This window comes from Mandrillus leucophaeus, unplaced genomic scaffold (genome assembly GCF_000951045.1).
Source record: "Mandrillus leucophaeus isolate KB7577 unplaced genomic scaffold, Mleu.le_1.0 Scaffold350, whole genome shotgun sequence".
Lineage (NCBI taxonomy): Eukaryota > Metazoa > Chordata > Mammalia > Primates > Cercopithecidae > Mandrillus > Mandrillus leucophaeus.
In genome coordinates, this window is record NW_012103699.1 from 1,374,713 (window position 1) to 1,399,893 (window position 25,181).

At 41.4% G+C, this 25,181-nt stretch overlaps 1 protein-coding gene across 1 annotated transcript in view; it reads left to right on the top strand.

Moving 5' to 3' along the window:
- TARBP1 (TAR (HIV-1) RNA binding protein 1) overlaps window positions 1-25,181 on the top strand; it is a 117,833-nt gene that overhangs the window by 78,019 nt on the left and 14,633 nt on the right. Inside the window, 7 exon segments of the mRNA XM_011989377.1 lie at window positions 736-926; window positions 1,114-1,185; window positions 2,697-2,817; window positions 7,660-7,770; window positions 10,518-10,667; window positions 18,266-18,352; window positions 22,967-23,163. Of these exon segments, the coding sequence (XP_011844767.1) occupies window positions 736-926; window positions 1,114-1,185; window positions 2,697-2,817; window positions 7,660-7,770; window positions 10,518-10,667; window positions 18,266-18,352; window positions 22,967-23,163 (929 nt within the window).

Here is a 25,181-nt window from a genome sequence, read left to right on the forward strand (position 1 = left end):
ATGTAATTGATTGCTGGGTTGAGTAGGAGTTGGCATGCTCTTTCCACAATCAGTCTCATTTCACCCGGATACTTGAAGGCAAATGTCAGGTGCCATTTGTCATTGCACTTTGGCTCAGGTTTTTTTTTTTTTTTTTTTTTTTTGGTGTGTGTGTGTGTGTGTGTGTGTGTAGAGAAATATTTTTCGGACTGTAACCCTTATCAAAAGGTCTTGCTAGTTTATGGAGGTATTTTCATTTGCAGCCACTGAGATAGGAACATACCAAGGTGGAATTCCACTGTAGCTCCTGATCCCCAGGGGAACAGGGAAAGTCAGATTCCATTATTTCTCTGCAGCCCTGTGCTGCCTTTCTTGATCCTTTTCTGCCCCACAGTACATACTTAGAGACGCTGGTCTTTGCTGCCTCAGCCCAAGGAAGGCCACTGGCAAAATGCAAACAAAGGAAGCTGAATGTGTGTGGGTGAGGTGTTTTTCCCCTTTGATTCTACTGCTTTGGGCAGTTGTTTCTCTTGAAGAGTTTGAACATCACTATCAGTAAAGTTTTATTTATTTTTATTATCAAGAGATGAAATAGCACTCTCTGATTATTGATCATCTTGCAAAGTTATTCTAACAGTAATGAATTTAACAGTAATGAATTCTGATTATGTTGACACTAAGTAACAGTTTTTAGCAGCACTGATTTTTTTTTTAAACTAAATCAAAGGATAAAATGACCATTGTATTTTATTCCAGATTATGTACAAGATAATTGAAATGTCTGCTATAAAGACTGGAGTCTTCAACACACTGATAAGTTACTGCTGTCAGTCTTGGATAGTGTCTGCTTCAAATGTGTCCCAAGGATCTTTATCAAGTGCTAAAAATTACAGCGAACTTATCCTTGAGGCTTGTATATTTGGAACTGTGTTTAGGCGTGATCAGAGGTAAAAGATGCTATTATTTCAGCTGGTCATAACTTGTATTAAGTGCCTACTTGGGTATAGAATTATGTCTTTGTTTTGAGGCTTTCAATTAGAAGAATATAAATTATTAGTTAACTTTAACCTTGGGGATTTAATTGTTTTTCTATTTAAAACCTCTTGTTCTTTATCAAATGTTTTTTATGGAAAGACTTGTTCAGGATGTGCAGACCTTCATAGAAAACCTTGGACATGACTGTGCGGCAAATATTGTTATGGAAAAGTAAGTATGGTAGATTTTCTCTGTCTTCACATAAATGAGATATTAAAAATTTAACATCATATGACAAACATTCTCTGTTTGCTAAATTTAATAAATGTTGCTAGTGACATCTCACGTATTAATAAGATGGGACGAGCCTTCAAAAGTATGATAGAAATTATAGTCCCTTGCTAATATATTGTCTTTACATCTTTCAGTATTCACTAGAATTTGATAAAACTTTAAAAGTGTGTAGTGCAGAGTCCAGCATAAACAAGGAAATGACTGTGGAGAGCGTAAAGCCCCTGGCTTTCTTCTGCGGGGATGGGATGATCATCAGCTTAGACACTTTATTCTCCAGTCCTTTTTTTGGCGTGAAGTTTAATATGAAATTAAAATTCACCGCTTAACAAGTTAGTATGTTACACACAAAAATAGAATTACTCTTGGAACAGACTAAAGTTTTTTAGTTTTTTAAAAACTTTATTGAGGTATGATTGATATGTAAAAAGCTGTACATAGTTAATATGTGCAACTCGATGAGTGTGGGGATAGGCCCTAAAGTTTTGATTTCTGGGATAAGACTATTTTTATCTAACCACTGAATTAATTTTTTTGGAGCTTGTCAAGTAGCTTTTTTTCAAGTTTTATTTTTTCACATGGCTTTCAAAAATGTGTATGTGTGTTTATAAAGAAGATTAAAATAGCATTGTATCATTCACTCTAATTTTAGAGTTTAGGACATCAAATGATTATAATATTTAGTCATAAAGTATTTATTATTCTGAAAGTCCTAACTACGTTTTAAATCACCTGTCACTCCTCATTAAATATATACATTTTTTTCATTGTTTTTAGTTATTTTTTCTTGGCTGGCTTAGTGTGGCAATAAAAGTGACTTTTTCTAGTTGGTAGTTGCCAAATAATTTGATTAGGATTTCTACTAGACAGTTGCTTTGTTGTTAAATTAAAATATTTATTCACATTATAACAATTATCATGGAATGTGAACATACGAACGATTTCACTTAATTTCTCTTTCCACATTTGGCTACTGAAAATGCTGGGCGTTGAGAGTGCAACGCCCGAGTTTACCCCTCAGTTGGAGAATGTGCACTGATAGTGCGTGGTAGAGACAGGCCATTGACGTGTTTGATGCGTATTCATGCCCCTGAGTGAATGGAGGTATCTGTGGTCCTCTTTCAGGGACCGGCTCATGAGCTGTGATCTGTTTTGTCCACAGAGAAGGCACTATTGAGCGAGGTTCGGCAGCATGTGCATGGATTCTCCAGAAATCTGGGTGGATTTGTGCTCATTCATACTTTCTGTATAGACCCTTCTTGTAATATATTCGTTTGTTATCTTCTGTTATCTATTCTCAATTAAAAAGTATTGTCATTAAGTATGGACCTACTTAACTTTAGAAAACTTTTGAGAGGTTTTGATCATGTAATAATATTTGAAACTAATATTTGATGTTATCTTTCTGTTTTCAAAATGTATTAACATAATTTATCATTCACTTTTTTTAGTACTAAGAGAGAAGACCATTATGTGAGAATTTGTGCCATCAAATTCCTGTGTTTATTAGATGGCTCCAATATGTCCCATAAGTTGTTTATGGAGGATCTTGCAATCAAGCTATTAGATAAAGTAAGTGTATTTTACTTTAAATTATCTTTGTTTTTAACAATCGGAGGTCAACATTTGCTCTTTATGTTGCTACAATATGTACTTCTAAATATCTTTTGTCAGGAGAAAACACAAAGTTTATGTTCTGTATTTTTAATTCAGTCTTGGTTAGGTCACACTGTGGCTCACGCCTGTAATCCTAGCACTTTGGGAGGCCGAGGCAGCAGAATTGCTTGAGGCCACGAGTTTGCGACCAGCTGGGGCAACATAGCGAGACCTTGTCTCTACAAAAAGAAAAAAGAAAAAATATCTTGGTTAGTAATTGTCCAACTCAGGTTTGGTTTTAGAGAACAATCGTGGTAATGTTTTTCCTGTACCATCTGTACTTTACTCTGTGTTTTCCAGTGCCAGTCAAACCTGGTTATGTTTTTTGCTTGTTTGTTTGTTTTTTCTTTTTTTGAGACAGAGTCTTGCTCTGTCTTCCAGGCTGGAGTGCAATGGCATGATTTCGGATCTCGGCTCACTGCAGCCTCCACCTCCCAGGTTCAAGTGATTCTCCTGCCTCAGCCACCCGAGTAGCTGGGATTATAGGTGTGCCCACCACTCTGCCTGGCTAATTTTTTTTTTTTTTTTTTTGAGACAGAGTTTCGCTCAGTACCCAGGCTGGAGTGCAAAGGCATGATCTCGGCTCATTGCAACCTCTGCCTCCCGGGTTCAAGCTATTCTCTTGCCTCAGCCTCCCGAGTAGCTGGGATTACAGGCATGCGCCACCACGCCCGGCTAATTTTGTATTTTTAGTAGAGATGGGGCTTCTCCATGTTGGTCAGGCTGGTCTCGAACTCCCGACCTCAGGTGATCCACCCGCCTTGGCCTCCCAAAGTGCTGGGATTACAGGCGTGAGCCATGCACCTGGCCTAATTTTTGTATTTTTAGTAGAGACAGGGTTTCACCATATTGGCTAGGCTGGTCTCAAACTCCTGGCCTCAAGTGATACTCTTGCCTTGGCCTTCCAAAGTGCTGGGATTAGAGGTGTGAGCTACTGTGCTTGGCCCCAGTTATGTTTTCAGTGCTATATTCATATGTTGCTTTCTGTAAGAAATGGAATGAAAAAGTAAAAACTGAGAAAATGGCCTCAAATGTTAGGAATTGATTGCTGTGATTTGAGAACCCGTGAAAGATTATCCCAGGATTTCCTTCCATTGTAATGTATTGTTATTTCTAGATCTGGGTGTGTGACGTTTGTCTAAGATTGATGAAAATTCCTTATTTATTCAGATAAAAACAATCCAGCTAGGTTGTTTTTGAGCCTGCTAAATCATTTCTAAATGAACATTATAGTGTCTGAAGAACAGGTTTAATAAATCTGGGGACAAGTTAAATAGGAAGGGGAAGAGTTGAGCATGGTGCTCTGTTCCCCATGTATGTTTAAATGACAGATACAGTTACCTTTCTGACCTTGGTGTGGACGTATGGATGACTACCGAACTCATATCAGTCCCTCTGTTAAAACAGGAGTGTTCATCGTACTTCTGTTTTTCTGAAGGTAGCACGTCAGCTGTATTATATAAAACCTTGGAAATAGTTTTTATGCAACAGTTCCCTCTCTGTAGCATTGCAGTCAAGGAAGATGTCCCAGAGGAAATAGTATGTTACTGGTTTTCTAAAAGATGAGTAGAGTTTAAAGTGATGGGAGCTGGGTATTGGAATTCTATCAGAACAAAAATACATGTTATGTATTTAACTATTTAGATAGCGGGTCAGGGCTAGGCATGGTGGCTCATGCCTGTAATTCTAGCACTTTGGGAGGCCGAGGCAGGAGGATTGCTTGAGGTCAGTGGTTTGAAACCAGCCTGGGCAACACAGTGAGTGAGACTACCTCTCTAAGAAAAGAAAAAAAATTCAGAAAAAAAAGGTCTAAAAAGATCAGGAAGGTCTAATCAGGTGACATTTGGGCTGAGCTCTGGATGAATTAATGAGGATACCAGGAGGGGACACTGTCCGGAGACCAAGTGAGGAAAGGAAGTGCTGCATGGAGGACGAGGAGGCCACAGGCTGGCCATTGGCTTCAGCTGTCTCGGTCACCGCGACAAAGGCATTTCAGTGAAATGCTGGGATGAGAACCTGATAGAACCGGTTCAGAAGAAAATGGGAGTTGAGCGAGTGGAGCCAGTGAGTATGGACTCTCTTAGGAGTTTACCCTAGAAAGGGTATAAAGGAAATAAAAGCAGTTGTTCCTGGAGCAGAACCTGGAGTTAAAGAGGGGCTTTTTAGAGATGGGAGATAATTAGAGCATGTTTCTATGTTGAAGGAAACGATCCAGTAGAGAGAGAAAAATGACAGTTAGGGAGAGGCCAGGAATAATCACACAGGCAAAATACTAGCCACTCGTACCCACTGGGATGGCTGCTAAGAAAACAAACTAACAATGACGAGCATTAGTGAGGATGTAGCAAAACTGGAATCCTCATGCATTGCTAATAGGAATACAAAACAGTGCAGCTGCTTTGGAAAACAGACTTGAAAAAGCAAAATGCTTGTCTAGCGCAGTAATTCTTAAAGTGTGGTCTCTGGATCAGCAGCGACAGCATCCCTGGGGAACTTGTTAGAAATACATATTCCTAGGCCCTGCCCCAGTCTACTGAATCAGAAGCTCTGGGGGTGGTGCCCAGCACTCTGTTTTTATGAGTCCTTGTGATTCTGGAGCTGATACAGTTTAAGAACTACTGGTCTAGCAATCATGAAGGCCCAGAAACAGCTGCAATGCATATTTTTAAATTTTTAATTTGTGTGGGTCTATAGTAGGTGTATATATTTATAGGGTATATGAGATATTTTGATATAGGCATACAATAAGTAATAATTACATCAGGTAAATGAGATATCTGTCACCTGAAGCATTTATCCTTTATGTTACAAACAATCCAGTTATACTCGTAGTTATTTTAAAATGTACAATAACTTACTGTAGACTGTAGTCACCCTGTTGTACTATCAAATACTAGATCTTATTCATTCTAAGTATATTTTTATGCTCATTAGCCATCCCACACCTTCCCCCTACCACCACTACCCCTTCCAGCCTCTGTGGCAACCATCGTTCTATTTTCTGTCTCCATGAGTTCAATTGTTTTATTTTTTAGCTGCCACAAATAAGTGAAAACATGCGAAGTTTGTCTTTTTGTGCCTGGCTTATTTCACTGAACATAATGACCTCCAGTTCCATCCATGTTGTTGCAGATGACAGGATCTCATTCTTTTTTATGGCTGAATAGTACTCCATTGTGTGGAATACATATTTTTAATGAAGTCAGTTGTGGCTGGTGATTTTTAATTTCTTCAGTAGTACCCGGCCACGAGTTGAACAGACTAATAGAGAAAAGATATTCTGAGTAAAGGAGCACACTGAGTGGAACAAGTAGGACAGAAGATTTTGAGCTGAAAGGGAATTTTAGAATTCTCAACTTCTAGTTGAGGATGGTGACTTGGTGAGGTCCTACGGGCAGCTTTCTTGACATGAAGATGCTTCTCCTGAATGCATGAGTGATCCACCCTACTGATTCCATTTTTAGTTGCATTGAGGTTGAGCAGTATATGAAACTTAAACACACCTATATCAGAAGAAAATTTCTTAACAGAAATTATATAGAGATTATAAGATTTTAAACCTCATTGGGAGTCATTAAAATCTATATGAATTTAGCTATTGACATGAAACTTTATATACACTAAAATGCAGAGAATGAGATTATGGAAGAAGAAAGGTCAGAGAAGTTACAGAGTAGAAGAGGATCATCTACATTATGTGAAAATGGTTTTGGAGGTGGTGAATGACTTTTCACCTTTAAGACATTTGAGGATGTTGATACACTCTTCAGTGCCATCTTGCTTTATGGCCAAAGCACTAATAGTTATGGTAATAAAAGCAAATCTTGCAGCTGACTGAATTTAGGTGGCACAAGCCATGAAAAGCCAGAGAGAGCTCTCTGCTACTACGAAAGGCTCAGTGCTGCCATTTTCTTGTGTCTAGAGACACATCATGCATAGAGATGCCTCGCACTGTCTCGTACTGGGGTGGCTTCTTTCTTAGTGGTGTTTGCATCAGATGTAGATACCAGTATTCCAAATGTGAATATCACACGGGGGCACAAGGTGAGATGTGCCTGTGAGGTACATGGTAATATGTGGCAATATATATCAGTATATATCAGTCCAGTATCTCAATCTCTTCTCACCCCTGGAACCCATAGCTCCCAGTTTTTCGGCCCCTCTTCTAATTTTAAAAACACATAGCCAGGCGCCATGGCTCATGCCTGTAATCCCAGCACTTTGGGAGGCTGGGGCAGGCGAATCACCTGAGGTCAGGAGCTCGAGGCCAGCTTGGCCAACATGGTGAAACCCCATCTCTACTAAAAATACAAAAGTTAGCCAGGCATGGTGGAGGGTGCCTGTAATCCCAGCTACCTAGGAGGCTGAGGCAGGAGAATTGCTGGAACCTGGGAGGCAGAGGTTGCAGTGAGCTGAGATCACGCCATTGCACTCTAGCCTGGGCAGCAGAATGAGACTCCATCTCAAAAAAGAGAAAAACCAAAAAAAACACGTACGTTAAACAAAAGCAACTAAGTTCAGTGTTTGAAGTGTTTTATTTAAAATTTTTTTTATTTTTCTTAATCATTCAGCCCAAAATGTCAATGTTTGAAATATTTTAAGGTGCAATTCTTTTTCTCATCCTCCTGCTTTTTGGGGGAACAAAAAGCCCCTGTACCTAATTTAAGCCTCTTACATTTCAAGTTGTCATTGATTTTTTTCATTAATCACCAATTCAATAGATAATTTAATATTGACTCCCTCCCTTCTCCTTTCCAGGATGAATTCGTGTCCAAGTCCAAAAAACGCTACTATGTGAATTCTCTACAGCACAGAGTGAAAAACCGCATATGGCAGACTCTGCTTGTACTTTTCCCTAGACTCGATCAGGTATCAAATTTTTATTATAGTTATACCTTTGAAGCATATGATTTCATGACTGAACCATTTTGCAGAGACTGTCATATACCGTTTTAAAATTGAAAAAGATGTTTAAAATTTATACTTCAGTTCTTCACATTGAAGTTATTCAAAAGTTTTTATTAACAGAGAGAATACCAAGGCAATTAGGTATTGCAGAAATAAGTTAGAAGTTGGTTTACATGGCCACATTTAATATTTTTTCCCTTCGGTATTTTAATGTGACATTTTAACTGTTTAAAAGTCTGATTTGCCATTTGATTAGAAAATGCAAATACTTGCCGGGCGCGGTGGCTCAAGCCTGTAATCCCAGCACTTTGGGAGGCCGAGACGGGCGGATCACGAGGCCAGGAGATCGAGACCATCCTGGCTAACACGGTGAAACCCCGTCTCTACTAAAAAATACAAAAAAACTAGCGGGAGGTGGCGGGCGCCTGTAGTCCCAGCTACACGGGAGACTGAGGCAGGAGAATGGCGTGAACCCGGGAGGCGGAGCTTGCAGTGAGCTGAGATCCGGCCACTGCACTCCAGCCTGGGTGACAGAGCAAGACTCCGTCTCAAAAAAAAAAAAAAAAAAAAAAAGAAAATGCAAATACTTAACTCCTAATTTTCTGTAGGTACGTTATTTTGGAGTGTTACTATTTTGGATTATCTGTACTGTAGAAACCAGACAAATTGTATCGTTTAGGATGGGAATAATGTTTCACATGGTGGGTTTCCTTGCCCTTAACTTCATGAATAGTGTGATGACATAAACCAGCTAAGGAAAAGGCCAAGTCTCTAACAACAAAGTATCTTTATCCAAAGTTATCTTTTCTCTTCCCTGAGGAGGCAAGAAACAGTTGAACGGACAATCTGATTTTTCTGACCATCTTTGCTTAATATTCCTGTTGAGAAAATAGATCATCATTATGAGAAAGTGATGGTATATGACTCATGCAGTTTTTAAAAACATTTTTCAATGCAAAAAAATCCTTCAGACATTAAAATTTCCTACTGTCCTCCCTACCTTCTTTTAAATGTGTGAGAGAATTAAAATATATATATATATATACACACTAGCCTCTTTCTTTACAATCTTATGAAGTCTTATATCTGTGAGAAACATTTCAGTAACAGTGTAAGTATGTAAGTATATTCAAATAAAACTATTTGGAATAATTTAAGAGGAAATAGCTAAAAGAATTGCTTCCAGGGAGTAGTTTTGCTGGATGTGGGGGGTGGGGAAGGTTGCTATTTTTCATCATAGGTCTTTTTGTATTATTTGATTTAAAGTATGTCATTAAACATAAGGATGCATTAAAAAAGGAAACATTTTAGAAATGCTCAACTAGATTACTGAGAACATGTTTTTCTTAGAATGGAGAGGGCCTCCTAGAGAGAAAGGTAATGTTGCGGAGGGTGGGGAAATGCCCGAGCATGCACACCTGCAAGGAGAAGGAAACCTAGCAGTCTGTTATGGAGCTCAGAGTTGTAAACTGTTGTATCTTACGGTTTTGTTTAATCTTCATAATAGTCTTCCAAGGTAGGCCATACATATTCTCATTTTGCCTCCAAGAGCACCGCAGTTGAGAGAGGTCAGATGTCCTGTGTGAGAGGTAACACAGCTAGTGGTGAATGATAGAGGTGGAATTCAAAATCAAGCCTAACTACAAAATTCATGCTCTACTTTACTATCTCAGGGCTTCAGATGAGTCCTTCTGCTCTTTTTCTACCAAGTAGAAGTTCTTGTAAGATAGATTTTTCTTCTTTTGTACATAATACCTATTAACTTTTTTTTTTTTTTTTTGAGACGGAGTCTCGCTCTGTCGCCCAGGCTGGAGTGCAGTGGCCGGATCTCAGCTCACTGCAAGCTCCGCCTCCCGGGTTTACCCATTCTCCTGGCTCAACCTCCCCAGTAGCTGGGCCTGCAGGCGCCCGCCACCCCGCCGGGCTAATTTTTTGTATTTTTGGTAGAGACGGGGTTTCACTGTGTTAGCCAGGATCCATCTCCTGACCTGGTGATCCGTCTGCCTCGGCCTCCCAAAGTGCTGGGATTACAGATGTGAGCCACCGCGCCCAGCCCTACATATTACTTTTATACGCTTATATAAGTAGGTATTGGTTTTCATCTGCTGCTGAGATAGGTTCGGTCCCCCAGATAGAAATGCGGTTTTGAAGAGGAGAGGGTGGAAGGGGGTGGGATGATTTTGGAGCTCAGGGTCTTAGCCAGAGAACAGTGCAGTAGTTGTGGGGCCACACAGACCATGAGGGCAGGAGGACGAGGAGCCTGAACAGAGGGCTCAGTGGCCTGAGACCTGCCCCTCTGGGATGCTGTTTCCCACCTGCTGACTTCAGTCTCTGGACCATCCCTTATTACAAGTTTTAAGCCCTGGCATCTTGGCAGATCTTGATTTGAACCTGAATTCTTCCACTTACTAGGTATGTGACTTTGGGAAGGTTTTTCAGCTTTTCTGAGTCTTTTCCTTTCCCTGCAAAAATACAGGTGATGAATAATCTTCCTTATAGATAGAGCTGATGTCCAGGTAAATTATAAAGTACTGAATGAAGGTACTTCATCATTATATTTTAATCAGTAGTTTTTAGAGTCTTTGCTCAGAGAATTGTAGATTCAATAAATAACATGATAAAAACTTTACGCTATTTTATTTTAAATGGAGACTATTTTTAAATTAAAATGAATAACTAACTGTTTAATTCTGAACTTTTTTTCTCAGAATTTCTTGAATGGAATTATTGACAGGATTTTTCAGGCTGGTTTCACCAACAATCAAGCATCCATAAAATATTTTATAGAATGGATTATTATATTGATTCTTCATAAATTCCCTCAGTTTCTTCCAAAGTTCTGGAATTGTTTTTCTTATGTAAGTAAAGAACATTTTAAATATTTTTTTAAACTAAGAAATGATTTTGACAGTGCTGGGGGATTTGTTTCACTTAAATAGTTGTTTTCGATTCTCAGTTGTGCTAATGTATTGACATCATAAGTTATGTTTTGCAAGATCTGAATTAATTCAGAAGACCGAAATCCCTGGCATTCATTTTGAGTATTTCATAGTTTTTATCTGAGAGTTGTTATATGCAACAAAATGAAGATGGAAAGGGCATTTGTCATTAAGAAGTAAGGGAAATAGGTGCCTTCTGTATTCTTATTTACCAAGCAGTGTCTTTGATCTTAGAAATATGAATGATGAGGAATTAATTGCATTCCTTAAAATTAAAAAAAAAAGGTTTTGGGAGATTTCAAACGTAATCAAAGTAGAAAGAATAGAAGTAATATCAGTTCATTTCCTTTCTTATTTCATCTGTACCCTCACATACTCCCCTAATTGCTTTCCAACATTTCTCATATATTGAAAATCATTTTTAAGGAATTGATACTAAAATTAGTGATAGAGTTTATCATTGCTGGCTTCCTGACAAATAGCAAATTGTTTCTGAGTTATCAGTTCTAAATCTTGAATGTTTTCTTTTGGTTCCCAAATTCACCTTTCCCTTTCATAATAGATGATCTTGTCTTCCACTTTGTGTGAAAATGGAGGTGCCTTCCTCAAAATATCTCTTTCTCCATTTCTTCCTATTTCAGGAGAGATATCCTTATTCTTTTTTTCACATCTATCCCCTGTGACCTATTTGTGTCTCCTTTGAGACCTCACCGAATTCTTCACGCTTGCTCTGTTGACTTTTCCTCCACCCAGCTCTCATCCAGTGTCTTCCTTTCTTTACTGTTAAACTTCAATGTGTGATCTTTGCCTTCCTCAAATCACTGCGGTCCGCTCCATTTTCAACAGTGATCATTCAGGGATTTCATCTGAGCTGCAGACAGCCTTTCTCTTTTCCTCCATACTACCCACTTTAATTTCACGCCTTCGCGTTGGTGGTGGCTTTCTTCACAGCTGATCCTCACACTGCGGTCAGCTTCATAATTCCCTTCCTGTTGTGCTGATAACTTCTCTGTTTCTTTCACATGTTTCCTTCTCTCTCCCAACCCTTATGCTTGGTTTTATCTGAAGAGTTGCTGGTTAGCCCGTCCACTTCTCTTTCTGTGCTCCCTTAGCATACTAAAGCCCATCTCTGCCGGTCCCTACTTCTCTAGCCACCTGCAGGGCCTTTCCATAATCACCAAACTTCACCCTGTGTTAAACTAAACTGGTAATAGCATCTGGCCCTAAAATTGGCTCCCCTTTCTGATGTCTTTCATTCTCCCAGTCTCCTAGCTTAAAACCTGGGTGTCTCCATAAGCAGCAGAAACAGCAACCTCACAATAATCCCAAAAGACAGGTTGGGGTTTTTACCCTGATGAAGAAAACAACGATTAAGTCAGTCGTCACACCACTAAGAAATAACAATGCTTTGGCCGGGCGTGGTGGCTCATGCCTGTAATCCCAACTCTTTTAGAGACTGAGGCGGGAGAATTACTTGAGGTCAGGAGTTTGAGACCAGCCTGACCAACATGGTGAAAACCCGTCTCTACTAAAAATACACAAATTAGCCAGGTGGGGTGGGTGCACGCCTGTGGTCTCAGCTACTCGGGAGGCTGAGGCAGGAGAATAGCTTGAACCCAGGGAGGCGGAGGTTGCAATGAGCCGAGATGGCTCCACTGCACTCCAGATGGCATCCAAGTGAGACTCCGTCTCAAAATTTTCACCTCTTCCCGTGCTCCTCTGGCTCATCTTCATGTTCCTATAATGAAGAAACAGATTCTGTTATTTTTCCTTGAATTGATTTTTAGATCCATAGCCTTATTAATGTAGTTTGTTCATGTCAACTCTCAAATGGGTTAGCGCCGCCCCAGGAATTCTCACAAAGGGCAGGTTGGTTCTGGTGTACCCTCAAAACTTCCTGGGCTCCCGTCCACAGTAGTGCCAATTGTTACTTTTATTTGCTTAGCTCAGCCTCTCACTTGTCATTAGGCCTTGTATATTCTCTTCGAATCTGATTTTACCTGTGGACATGAGTCAGAGTTTTTGGTGTAGGCAAAGGAAGCTTTTGCTGATGGAATCAAAACGGGATTCAAAAAAGGTAGTGGGGAAGAGGGGAGTAGTAGGTAGCTTACAGAATGCCAGGAAAGCTACAGAATCAGACCTGGAAAATTGGCAGGAACAGGGGAGGCTCAGTGGCTTCCAGAACTGCAACCACAGGCAGGCCAGAGAGAGCTGGTTCACTGGACACACGGTGCCTTCAGCAGGGCCTTGCCATAGCTAACTGTGTACCTGCTGTCTGTGCTGCCTGCCGTGGAGGAGGGTTTTCTGTGAGCTCTACTCCTCTAAGTTGTAAGTTCTCAATTTAGAAATCAGAATTGGGGTCTTTGGAACCAGGTCAAGTGCCTTCTTGTTAGTGGCAGGGAGGCTGGGAAGACGAATATCTGGCATTTTTCAGTGTCCCCCAACACTCATAAGATGGCAGAATTCCCTAAACTTGGAAAGGGATTCAGGATAGATATCAAAGAAAGGGGCAGTTGTCCTCTACACCCTTTCCTTCCTTTATTCAAAGCAAATTACCTTACCCTTTATTTTTTAGAGAAAATAACAGTTGCCACGTAGGAATATTTATATCTTCTCAAGAGCAATCAGACAAATCTGCCTATGTCAGTGTCCATCTGAGATTTCTTCCTTCCTTTTACCGCAAAGAAGTAGAATCTTCTCCAGTGCCAGAGTAATTCTTCCACTGGGTCTTTGGCCCTCTTCCCTCCTGTCTTCTTAGGCATTTGTTGCTATCAGCCTGTCTTCTATCCTCAGTCCCGCCTTAACCAAGTGGTCCCATTGGCTTTTCAGCAGGCCCGAGTTGCATCCATTTTCTGCGGATATTTATACCGGCTGTTTTCTCGTCCCTCTCCTGTAATCACCCTGGCTCTCTGCTGTTTCATTGTCAGACTTCCTAAAAGAGGTGCCTGTGTTCCAGAGTTTTATTAATTTTTAAAATTTACTTATTTTATTTACTTTTTTGAGACGGAGTCTCGCTCTGTCGCCCACGCTGGAGTGCAGTGGTGCGATCTCAGCTCACTGCAACCTCTGCCTCCCAGCTTCCTGCCTCAGCCTTCTGAGTAGCTGGGACTACAGGTGCTTGCCACCATGCCTGACTAATTTTTGTATTTTTAGTAGAGACTGGGTTTTACCATGTTGGCCAGGCTGGTCTTGAACTCCTGACCTCAGGTGATCTGCCCGCCTTGGCCTCCCAAAGTGCTGGGATTACAGGCGTGAGCTGCTGCGCCCGGCATTTTTTTGTCACATCCTCCCCAACCCCACACTTGAATCCATGGTGGACCAACTTCCAGTTCAGTCACTTCTCAGAAGACACTGTTGCAGGAGTCAAGAGCGACCTCCACGAGTCAGTGGTCAGCCTTCGTCGTCTTCTCTCAGCCACATGCATGCTGCTGACCATTTTCTTATCCTCGGTTCTAGTGACACACACTTTTTTGGTCCCTCCTGCCCTCTTTTCTGTGTCCTTTCCAGGCTTTTCCTTCCCTGCCCACCTCTTAAATGGTGGTGCTTCTCTAGGGCTAGGCTTTTTTTTGATTTTCTTATTTTTATAGTCAGTCTTATCTATGTTGTGGATTCACATACTGCCTAATGCGGATGACTTACTCATTTGTATTTGTATGCCACACATCTTCCCCTGACTCTAGATCAAGGGTTGGCAAGCGACAGCCGAATTTGGCCTGGCAGAGTTATATTGGAATACAGCCATGCCCATGCATTTTCATATTGTCTGTGGCTGTGTTTGTGCTAACGTGGCAGAGTTGAACAATTGCAACAGAGACTGTGTGGCCCACAAAGCCATGTTTTTATTTATTGCTTGGCACTTTACGGAACAAGTTTTCTGACCCTTGCTGTAGACGTTTTCCTTGTAGATGATTTTCCCTTAGACTAAATCATCTAAAACGTAGATGTCTAATACTGAGTGCCTTATTGTTTCCCTCAAACTTGATCTTCTTCCTACTCTAGTGAATACCACCGCTATCTATGCATTTGCACAAACCAGAAACCTTGACACTTTCCATGCTCTGTGTCTGATTCGTGACCAGGTCCTGATCTTTCTGCCTGAATATTTCTGAGTTCTCTCTTGTCTGTCTCTGCCATTGTATCTCAGTCTACACTGCTGTCATCCCTTTTAGTGGTTGCCTCACTGGGCTTCCTACGTCCACTCTTGGCTCTGTTTCCATCTGCTCTCCACCCTGAAGCCCAGGCAGGGTTTCCACGGTGAGAATTTCAACAGGTGACCCCGCCCGCTGAAGACAGCGTCTTACGTCTTCTCAGGACGAAGACTACGCTCCTCGGAGTGTCCTGTAAGGCTTGCATGCTCTTAGGCCTCTTTCCTCTCTAGTCTCTCTGTGTCGTCCATTCTCAGTTTACTACACGAGGCACACTGGTTGTCTGTTTTCCGTTGCTAGAACTCTCCAAAGCTTAGCGGTGTGAACAATATTTTTTGTTTTGTTTTGAGTTTCGCTCTTGTTGCCCAGGCTAGAGTACAATGGCACAATCTCGGCTCACTGCAACCTCTGCCTCCCTGGTTCAAGTGATTCTCCTTCTTCAGCCTCCCGAGTAGCTGGGATTACAGGTGCCCGCCACCATACCTGGCTAAATAATTTTTGTATTTTTAGTACAGATGGGGTTTCACCATGTTGGCCAGGCTGGTCTCAAACTCCTGACCTCAAGTGATGCACCTGCCTCAGCCTCCCAGAGTGCTGGGATTACAGACATGAGCCACCGTGCCCAGCCTAAACAGTGTTTTGGTTTTTTTCGTGATGTGTGTGTTGTCTGGGCCTGGCTGGGCAGTGTTGCTACTTGTGATGTCTGCTGGGGCTGGGACTTCCACATGGCTCCTTCGCTCACATATTTATCACCTCAGCTGCAATGGCAGGAGCAGCTCTGCTGGCTGGGCATCACTCCCACTCCATGTCTCCAGCAGGGTAGCTGGACCTCTTTATATTCAGTTCTCCAAGAATAAGCATTCTGCCGACGGGGGTGTTGGGGGGGACATGTCCTGATGGGCAAGTGCTCATCCAGCCTCTGGGTGCTTCAGGCTTGCTGATGTTTATTGGCCAGAGCAAATCACATGACCATCCCTGCTAGGGTGGAAGGGGCCTACATCGGTTGTGCATAGGGAGGGTTGGTTGACTGGGGGTCACCCGAGATAACTGAGTACCACACTGACCTTTTCAGTGTTTCCTGCTTATCACTAGTCCTTTTGGTTTCAGGCTATCACACATGTTGTGCCCTTTACACAAAATGGTCTTCTTTCTTCCCTTTATCTGGATAACTCTCTCTCCCTTCACATCTCAGTTCATGTGTCTTCTTTTTTTTGTCTTTGAGACAGAGTCTTGCTCTGTTACCCAGGCGATTATAGATCACTGCAGCCTTGAATGACTGGGCTCAAATGATCTTCCCGCCTCAGCCTCCTGAGCAGCTGGGACTATAAGCACATGCCACCATGCATGGCCAATTTTTTTTTTTTTTTTAATTTTTTATAGAGATGAGGTCTTGTTATGTTGCCTGGGCTGGTCATGAGCCACTGTACCTGGCCCATATTGTCATTATTATTATTATTGTTATTATTATTATTATTATTATTATTTGAGATAGAATCTTGCTGTCGCCCAGGCTGGAGTGCAGTGGTGTGATCTCAGCTCACTGCAGCCTCCGTCTCGCGGGTTCAAATGATTCCCCTGCCTCAACCTCCCGAGTAGCTAGGATTACAGGTGCCCACCACCACACCCAGCTAAGTTTTGTATTTTCAGTAAAGATGGGCTTTCACCATATTGGCCAGGCTGGTCTTGAACTCCTGACCTTGTGATCTGCCCGCCTCAGCCTTCCAAAGTGCTGGGATTATAGGCATGAGCCACAGCGCCCAGCCTATATTGTCATTCTTAAGGGAAGTTACCTCCCCGAGTATTTAGATCCCCTAATTTTAGGTTTTCATAGCACATAAATAGTATTGCTTAAAGTTAGAATTTTAATCTGATTTGGTGTTTTTCTTCTCCAGTAGATTTTTAAGTTACAGGAACTTGTTTCTATAGTAACTGTCATGTAGAAGACATTCAGTAACTGTTAATTAAATAAAGGAATTCAATAATCATCTGATTTGCCTCTTGGAGAGGTTTCCAAACTGGTCTTCTGCTTATATGCTCTTTTCTTTCCAATCTGTCTGGCATTTATCAGTTTATTATCACTAAAATAATGTATTATTCCAAACCACTATCATTATGGAATAATAATAGTTTCAGATTCCAGTTAAACAGTGTTTTTCAACTGGAATCAGAAGTTTCCAGATTCCAATTGAACAGTCTTTTTGAAAAACTTTCCCTAAGATAGCTGATTAAGTCTTATATAGGTTTTTTGCTATAGCTTTTTAAAGCCTCTGTAGTATAATTCCATTTAGCTTTTGAGCCTTATCTCTGTCACTCCCTGCCAAACTGGCTTTATCTCCTCTTGCTGCCTTTCCCTTAAGTTTGCCTCTGTGTCTTTGTTCTTATTCACTTATCTGTTCTCTCACCTTCCTGCTCCTTCTCCAGGCCAGTCCTTCCCATCCTGAAGGCCTCGCCTCTCCTGAAGTGAGCATGCCCTTGGCTCTGCTACCTGTAATCAACCCTTGATATCCCTGGGTGATTGGTTCCAGGCCCCCCATGGATGCCAAAACCTGAAGATGCTCAAGTTCTTTATTTAGAATGGCATAGTATTTGCATGTAACTGACGTGTATCCTCCCATGTACTTCAATAATCTTAGATTACTTACAATGTCTAGTACAATGTACATGTGATGTAAATCGCTGTTATACAGTTTTAAATTTTATTTGTATTACTTTTTAATTGTGTTTTTAAAATTTTTTATTTATTTAAATATTTTTCATCCGTGGTTGAACTCATAGATGCAGAACCCACGCATACAGGGGGCGCACTGTACTTCATTTTTTTTTTTTTTGAGACAGGGTCTTGCTCTGTTGCCCACGCTGGAGTACAGTGGCATGATCTCAGTTCACTGCAACCTCTGCCTCCCGGATTCAGGCAATTCTTCCATCTCAGCCTCCCCAGTAGCTGGGACTACAGGCACGCACTACCACGCCCAGTGAATTTTTGTATTTTTTGTTAGCAACGGCGTTTCACCATGTTGGCCAGGCTGATCTCAAACCTCTGGCCTCCAATGATCTGACTGCCTCAGCCTCCCAAAGTGTTGGGATTATAGGCGTGCACCACTGTGCCCAGCCTTGCTGTTCTTAGAGTTGAGTTATTCAGTACTTTATGTGACCTGCTGATTTTTCTGTGCACTGGCATGTGGCTCTAGGAAATTATTCCTCTGCTTTCAGTCCTGCGCCTGCCACTGCAGCCCCCTTCCCACCCAGACCCTGGGCTGTTCCAGGGAAGAGGCGGCCTCCCGTCTTGGGCCCTCATAGAGTCCAGCACGGCGCCTTGCACGCGCATGGCTTACAGTAAGCTTTGAATGAATATTTATCTGATTATTTTTTCAGGGTGAAGAAAATCTTAAAACAAGCATTTGTACATTTTTAGCAGTTTTATCACATTTGGACGTTGTTACTCAAAACATTCCAGAAAAGGTGAGTTTAAGTTGTTTGTAAGAATTTAAACTTGACTATAAAAAAAGAATTTTATATTATTTGTACCAATTTTTTATATGTAGAGCATTCCTGTGATTTTTGCAATTTCTCCCTTTCCTTTCCACTGCCCCGCTAATGTGCACATGTATTAGACACGAATACCCAGTAAACGGGAATTACCCATTTACATGCATACACACTGAGGTGTGCATGAGTACATACCAAATTTATAGACAAATTACTGGGTAAGTTTTTGTTGATACTTGTATAAAATTAATAATTATTTATAATTCTTAGGATTAGAATTACTTAGGATTCTTTAAACAGGACTTCCCTTACTGCATTCTTTGACTGAATGGTAGTTATTTAACAAATGCTCATGCAAAGAAACTTAGGGCCAGACTATTAAAAGCTGTTGGGTAATTGAAGGTGATATAAAATGACTGGCATCATTTGGAGTGTGCAGTACAGTTGCTTCATGTTTCTCAGGTTTAGAACAATTTCCCCAGTAAGTTCTCACACAGATAAGCAGAAATCCTAACTAATTTTGGTTAATCACTATGGCAACCGTTGACGAATTTAGGAGAACCTGCCAGTAAGATTTGCAATAAGATTCTGTATTATTGCATCCACAGAGAAGAATGTACTGATACACTATAAACTCTAGGAGAAAACTTAATTGAAATAGTGTTCTTAAGTGTTGAAAGTGCCATAAAAATATAAGGGAAAATAAGCTTTCCTAGAATTTTTCAGTGTTCTGGTTTTTAAACAGTGGTCTGTTTTTTATTAACCTATTTCATCCATTCTAAGACAGGCCTTTCTCCACACCGCATTTTAACCTCTAAAATCATGATAACACTTTTAAATTGATGGTGTCTTCCAGTGTGTATCAGCCAGATGGCAGTGTGTTACAGTTCCAGGAAAACTTGTTCACACCTTTCCTAAGATCAAGAAGGCTCTGGCCTTCAGATAAACAAATATTCATTCAAAGACAACAAATGTTGTCTTTCTCTTTTAAATCTGTGCAGGAAAGAGATTTGTTTACAATCTATTGAGAAAGCTAAAACAGAGCAGACATTGTCCTGTTACAGGGTAGATGAATAGCCTAAGAATAGTTTAGACAAATTCTGAAAATGAACTTAGGAGATGTTCATGTTAGATCTGGTAAAAATAGCATGTTATTTTTCCATCAAGCCCTTTTTGTACTTGCTGTATATTACACATTTTAGATTTATTTTTTATTTTCGAAACATCCAAAAAGGAGCACTAATTAGTAGAATGGAATAATTTCCACTTCAACATCTTAGGAAAAAAAAAAAAATCTGACCTGACATACCTAAGAAAAGGCCCAACTGACTGACTTTGTCAGTCTCTTCATTTCTGATACATAAAGTCCGTTGTTACCTAGATAAATGTAGGGTTGATTTCTTGGAAGCAATCACTTAAGACTTTCCATTCTCTTCAAAGCGGCTTACTTAACCTGTACTGAGCAATTAACGATTCAAAGCAGTTGTCACACACGACAGAGGTTGTAACCGCTCAATAGGTTCACCTTTTCCGCCGCCTACGCAGAGCGGATTTCAAGACAGGAATTGCAACAGAGAAAGAGTACACAGAGCTGCTTGTGCAGGAGACTGGAGTCTTATTATTACTCAAATGGGTCTCCCTGAGCATTTGGGGATCAGGTTTTTAAGGATAATTTGGTGGGAGTGGGAAGGCCAGTGAGTCAAGGGTGTTGATTGGTTGGGTTGGAGATGAAATCATAGGGAATTGAGGCGTCCTCTTGTGCTAAGTCAGTTCCGGGGTGGGGGCCACAAGATCAGATGAGCCAGTTTATCGACCTGGGTGGTGCCAGCTGGTCCATCAAGTGCAAGGTCTACAAAATATCTCAAGCACTGACATAGGAGCAGTTCAGGGAGGGTCAGAATCTTGTAGCCTCTAGCTACAAGACTCCTAAACCATTATTTCTAATCTTGAGGCTAATTTGTTAGGCCTACAAAGAAAATCTAGTCCCCAGACAAGTAGGAGGTTTGTTTTGGGAAAGGGCTGTTAACATTGTTTTAAACTATAAGTTCCTCCCAAAGTTAGTTCAGCCTACATCCAGGAATGAACAAGGACAGCTTGGAGGTTAGAAGCAAGATGGAGTTGGTCAGGTCAGATCTCTTTCCCCACCTCAGTTACAACTTTGCAATGGTGGTTTCAAGATCAGAGCAGGAAGTGTTCCTCTAAGAGTAAAAAAGAAAAAAAAAACTTTTCTGAATTATGCTCGTAGTTGTGTATTGTCCTGTCAGCTTGCTCATTGTATAAAATGAGCGGGACGTGAGAATTCACGAGCAGGGCTTTTTACACTGATGTATATGAAAGCATCATTTTTACACTGATGTATATGAAAGCATCATTTAAGTCCTGAAGGCCCCAGCCAAGCGATCACTGGCAGTACCAACATTTTTGAGTGTGGGCTCCATAGGAAGCACTGTTTTCCCTATGGAGAATTATAGTGGTTTTTTTTTCATTTACAAGTAATATATACCTAGGTCCAAGATCTTGGTTGCTAACACCATTCTCCAATAAAATGAACCAGGGATCGCTGGAGAAATAGCTGATTCTAAAACTAGGGCAGAAAGTATACAAGATGAGCCTGGTAGAGCATCCTGTAGAGTCAGAAGGCACGGCACACGTACACACAGTGATGTGAGATGGGAGTGCAGAGGGAAGGTGTTCCCAGTGGCTAAAGCTGAAACAGTGTGAGCGACAAAATAAAGCAGTATTCGATCACAACCCAAAGAATAAAATAAATATCCTCGAGCCCACACCGATACAAATAAATGATTGAATCAATAAATGAATCCAGGTACAGTGGCTCACGCATGTAATCCCACATTTTGGGAGGCCAAGGCGGGCAGATCACTTGAGGTCAGGAGTTTGAGACCAGCCTGGCCAACATGGTGAAACTCTGTCTCTACTAAAACACAAAAATTAGCCAGGCATGGGGGTACACGCCTATAATCCCAGCTACTCGGGAGGCTGAGGCAAGAGAATCACTTGATCTCATGAGGCAGAGATTGTAATGAGCCGAGATCGTGCGACCGCACTCTAGCCTGGGCTACAGAGTGAGACTCCGTCTCAAAGAGAAAAAAAAAAAAGAAGGGATGGACAAGACAAATCCCTTGTAAAAAAAATTATAAGTAATTTTTATAAATGCTCTGCCCTGAAGGAGGGGGAGTATGACTTCTCACTCCTTCAGTGTAGGCTGCACAAGTGACTTCCTTCCAAATGGGATCGTTATAACAAAAGACTATAACAAGGGCTGTGGGAGTTAGAAGCCAGCAATTGTGGACGAAAACCAGTGTATATCATAACATCATACTTTGTTGTTATGCCAACAATGTTGGCAGTACAGTCACTGACCTTTGATAAATGTTGATGACATGTTGAGTAAAGGAATGAGAGAAAGAGGATTATTTGTATCTGTTTTTATCCTTCTCAGAGAAACTTTAGGTAACTGAAGTGTGTTATCAGCCATGCTGATGCCTTTGGTAAACTATTCTGTGAATATGGTTGTTTTTCATTGGTCAGTAGAAACTGGGCTGCCAGGTGCAGCCGGTGAGCACATTAGGGGAGAAGTGCATTTGGTAGGAGCATCAAAATAGCTTCTGATATTTCATTAAACGTTTGGGTCCTTCTGGTTCCTTCGTTAGTATATGTGTGAAGACTAAAGTTCACAGGAAAAGACTACAGGGAAATTTAAACAGTTTTATTATTTTCCCCCTCACTTTTTTTTTTTTTTTTTTGAGACGGAGTCTCTCTCTGTCGCCCAGGCTGGAGTGCAGTGGCGCGATCTCAGCTCACTGCGAGCTCTGCCTCCCGGGTTCAAGCCATTCTCCTGCCTCAGCCTCCGGAGTAGCTGGGACTACAGGTGCCCGACCACGCCCGGCTGTTTTTTGTATTTTTAGTAGAGTATTTTGTATTTTAGTTAGCCAGGATGGTCTCGATTTCCTGACCTCGTGATCCGCCTGCCCCGGCCTCCCAAAGTGCTGGGATTACAGGTGTGAGCCACCGTGCCCAGCCTCCCCCTCACTTCTTAATTTTCCTGCCACTACTCAGTACTGTGTGGGTCCAGGATCACCATTAGGGAAGACAGAGTAGCTCAGAAATCAGTGGCGAGGAGGAGGACAGCACTTTGTGTGGCATCTTGCTCTAGGAGCATTTTCAAGCCATCAGAAGTGGGACTCTTGAAGACTATTTCTGACTTTTTCAGCACAAATTAAGGTAAGTGATGGAGGCTCCATTTGAAAAACACTGTGGTTGTATAATGGTTAGCATAAAGCATACTTGATTTTCAAGTTAACTCAGGTACTAGAGTATGGGGGAAAATGTACTGCAGCATTAATGAAATCTAGAGCTGGGAGAATGTGTTTTTCCTTGAGTAAATTGCAAATGCCAGTGCGCCGAATTTGTCCAGGACGGAAGAATGAGAGGCCCTGGTAGCAAAGCCAGTGCAAGAAGTTTTACTAGGAGCAGTTGTATCATGCGTATACTTTTTTGTGTGTCATACAAGTGAGAGTAAAATGGTCCGTGTCTGTGTTTTGAGGAATTTTTTGCCTTCCTTTTCAGAAACTAATTCTGAAGCAAGCCCTTATTGTTGTGCTGCAGTGGTGCTTCAATCACAATTTTAGTGTTCGACTGTATGCTTTAGTCGCTCTTAAGAAACTCTGGACTGTGTGTAAAGTGTTAAGTGTAGAAGAATTTGATGCCCTGACTCCTGTGATTGAATCCAGCCTCCATCAAGTGGAAAGCATGCACGGGGCAGGGTAAGGAGCCCTCGTCGCCCTCACTCTCCTCCAGCAGGGCCCACAGGGAGGGGGTGGTGCCCATGCCGCGTCAGCTTCTCCTTCCACATCCTCATGCTGGAGCATCGAGGGCTCAGACTAGGCCAGGCGTCAACAGCTCACTATGGGGTGTGGTTGATTACAGTTCATTGTCAGCTCCACCTTGACCTCTTACTGCCCTTTTATCCTCAATCCTTTATTGTATAAATAATCTTTTACATGTTTCTCTTCAGTATAGCTAAATGTCATCCTCTGTTGTTTGAGAACTGCTTAGAAGTGGCACGACCTGACTTTAAAGACATGCTCTTCACCTCTCAGCTATACTAGTTACAGCTAAAGCCTTTTCTCTTTTCTAAGAGAACTCTGCTTTCCGCAGACAAAATCATACATGGAAGCTCAGTATCAAGCAAGTGGCGTGGATGGGGTGAGGGAGCGGTGCAGGACCCAGTGTCTGTGAAGCCCTCACGGTAGTTCCCACATCTGCCTCTCTTTCCCCGCACCCATCACGGCGCAGAAGCAGGCTGCAGTGTCATAAGCACCTGTGGGTCTCTGCGCTTGTTTCCTCATCTCTGAGGTGGCGCTGTTTTGCCTTTTTATTATTATCATAGATTACTGCCATCCAGAATTCTGGATTTTTTTTTTTTTAATTTTAGAGACACAGGCAATATCAACCAACATAAAAGATTTTTCATCTTAAAAGCTGAAAAAGCACCCACTAATTTATATACACAAATGGTTAAGTGTTGGAAACAGCATAATAGGCAAATGAAATAGCATTTGGAAAAGCAGTAACATGTAGAGGTCTTGGCCGTGACCATCAAGTTATTTGTACATGGTACGAATAAGACTGAGTCATTGTGTAGCTTCATATGGGGGCAGGGCGAGAGTACCTCCCTGGCCACGACGTACCTTTCTACCTTCCTTGACTTTTGATGCATTTGTTGAAAAGAGGCATTTGGGCATTAAGTGGGTAAGGGAGGTTTTAGGGGCTTGGGAGAAAGATACTTGATAAGTATAAATAAATACTAAAATGGAGAAGAGAGAAAAGTGAATAGCTTGAGATAAAACAGGGGAAAGGGAGTAGCAGGAGAAAAAGAGAGTTAGCTGTGGGGAGATGGGGTCCAGAGGAGGGACAGAGGTGGGAATGGACTCCTGGTACAGTGTGCACAGTTCTGTGTACTGGAGAAGGACCTCCCCGTGCCTGACCCAGCAAAGGCTGGTCATCAAAATTAGTCATTCACTGTAGCATTGCCAGAGACCCCTAAAATCCCAACTGTCATCTGAAAACTAGAAATCTTGGATCTTTTCAAGGAACCTTAAATGTCTTATTTCTCCTTGGTGTATGGTGTATTTCCTATTATTTAGTGAATACATGGCTGAGTTTACATGTGTAGATTTGAACATTAATATTTCTCAGGATCGCATTTGCATTATCATGCAGTAATCCAAACTCAAGCTACCAAAGTTGCTCCTAATTTAATGAACTTACATGCTACTAGTGTTTGATGGTTAGAGATAGGTAACCAGGGGACAGAGGGTATAGTTACCCCATAGACTTTCGGCCCTTCCTTAATGGAAGGGAGTTTGAGGGAATTGCCACAATTTAACATGCAGGTAGCTATTTGTCAGCTTTTGTTTTCTCTATGTTTAGATGGTGATTGATTATTTGGTATTGAGACATTTTGATCCTGGTTGTTGATCCTATTCTAAGCTTCCTGATAGCTGTGTTTTGATTTCTAAAAGCAACTGGCTATACTCATATTTTTTATTAAGCAATAAAACGCCATTTTAAAAAATAACTTTAAAAATCTCAGTACCAGGTAGGAGATACAGCCAATCAAAATAAGGCATCCAGCTAGGTGCAGCGGCTCACGCCTGTAATCCCAGCACTTTTGGGAGGCCAACGCAGGTGGATCACCTGAGGTCAGGAGTTTGAGACCAGCCTGGCCAACATGGTGAAACCCTGTCTCTACTAAAAATACAAAAATTAGCTGGGCCTG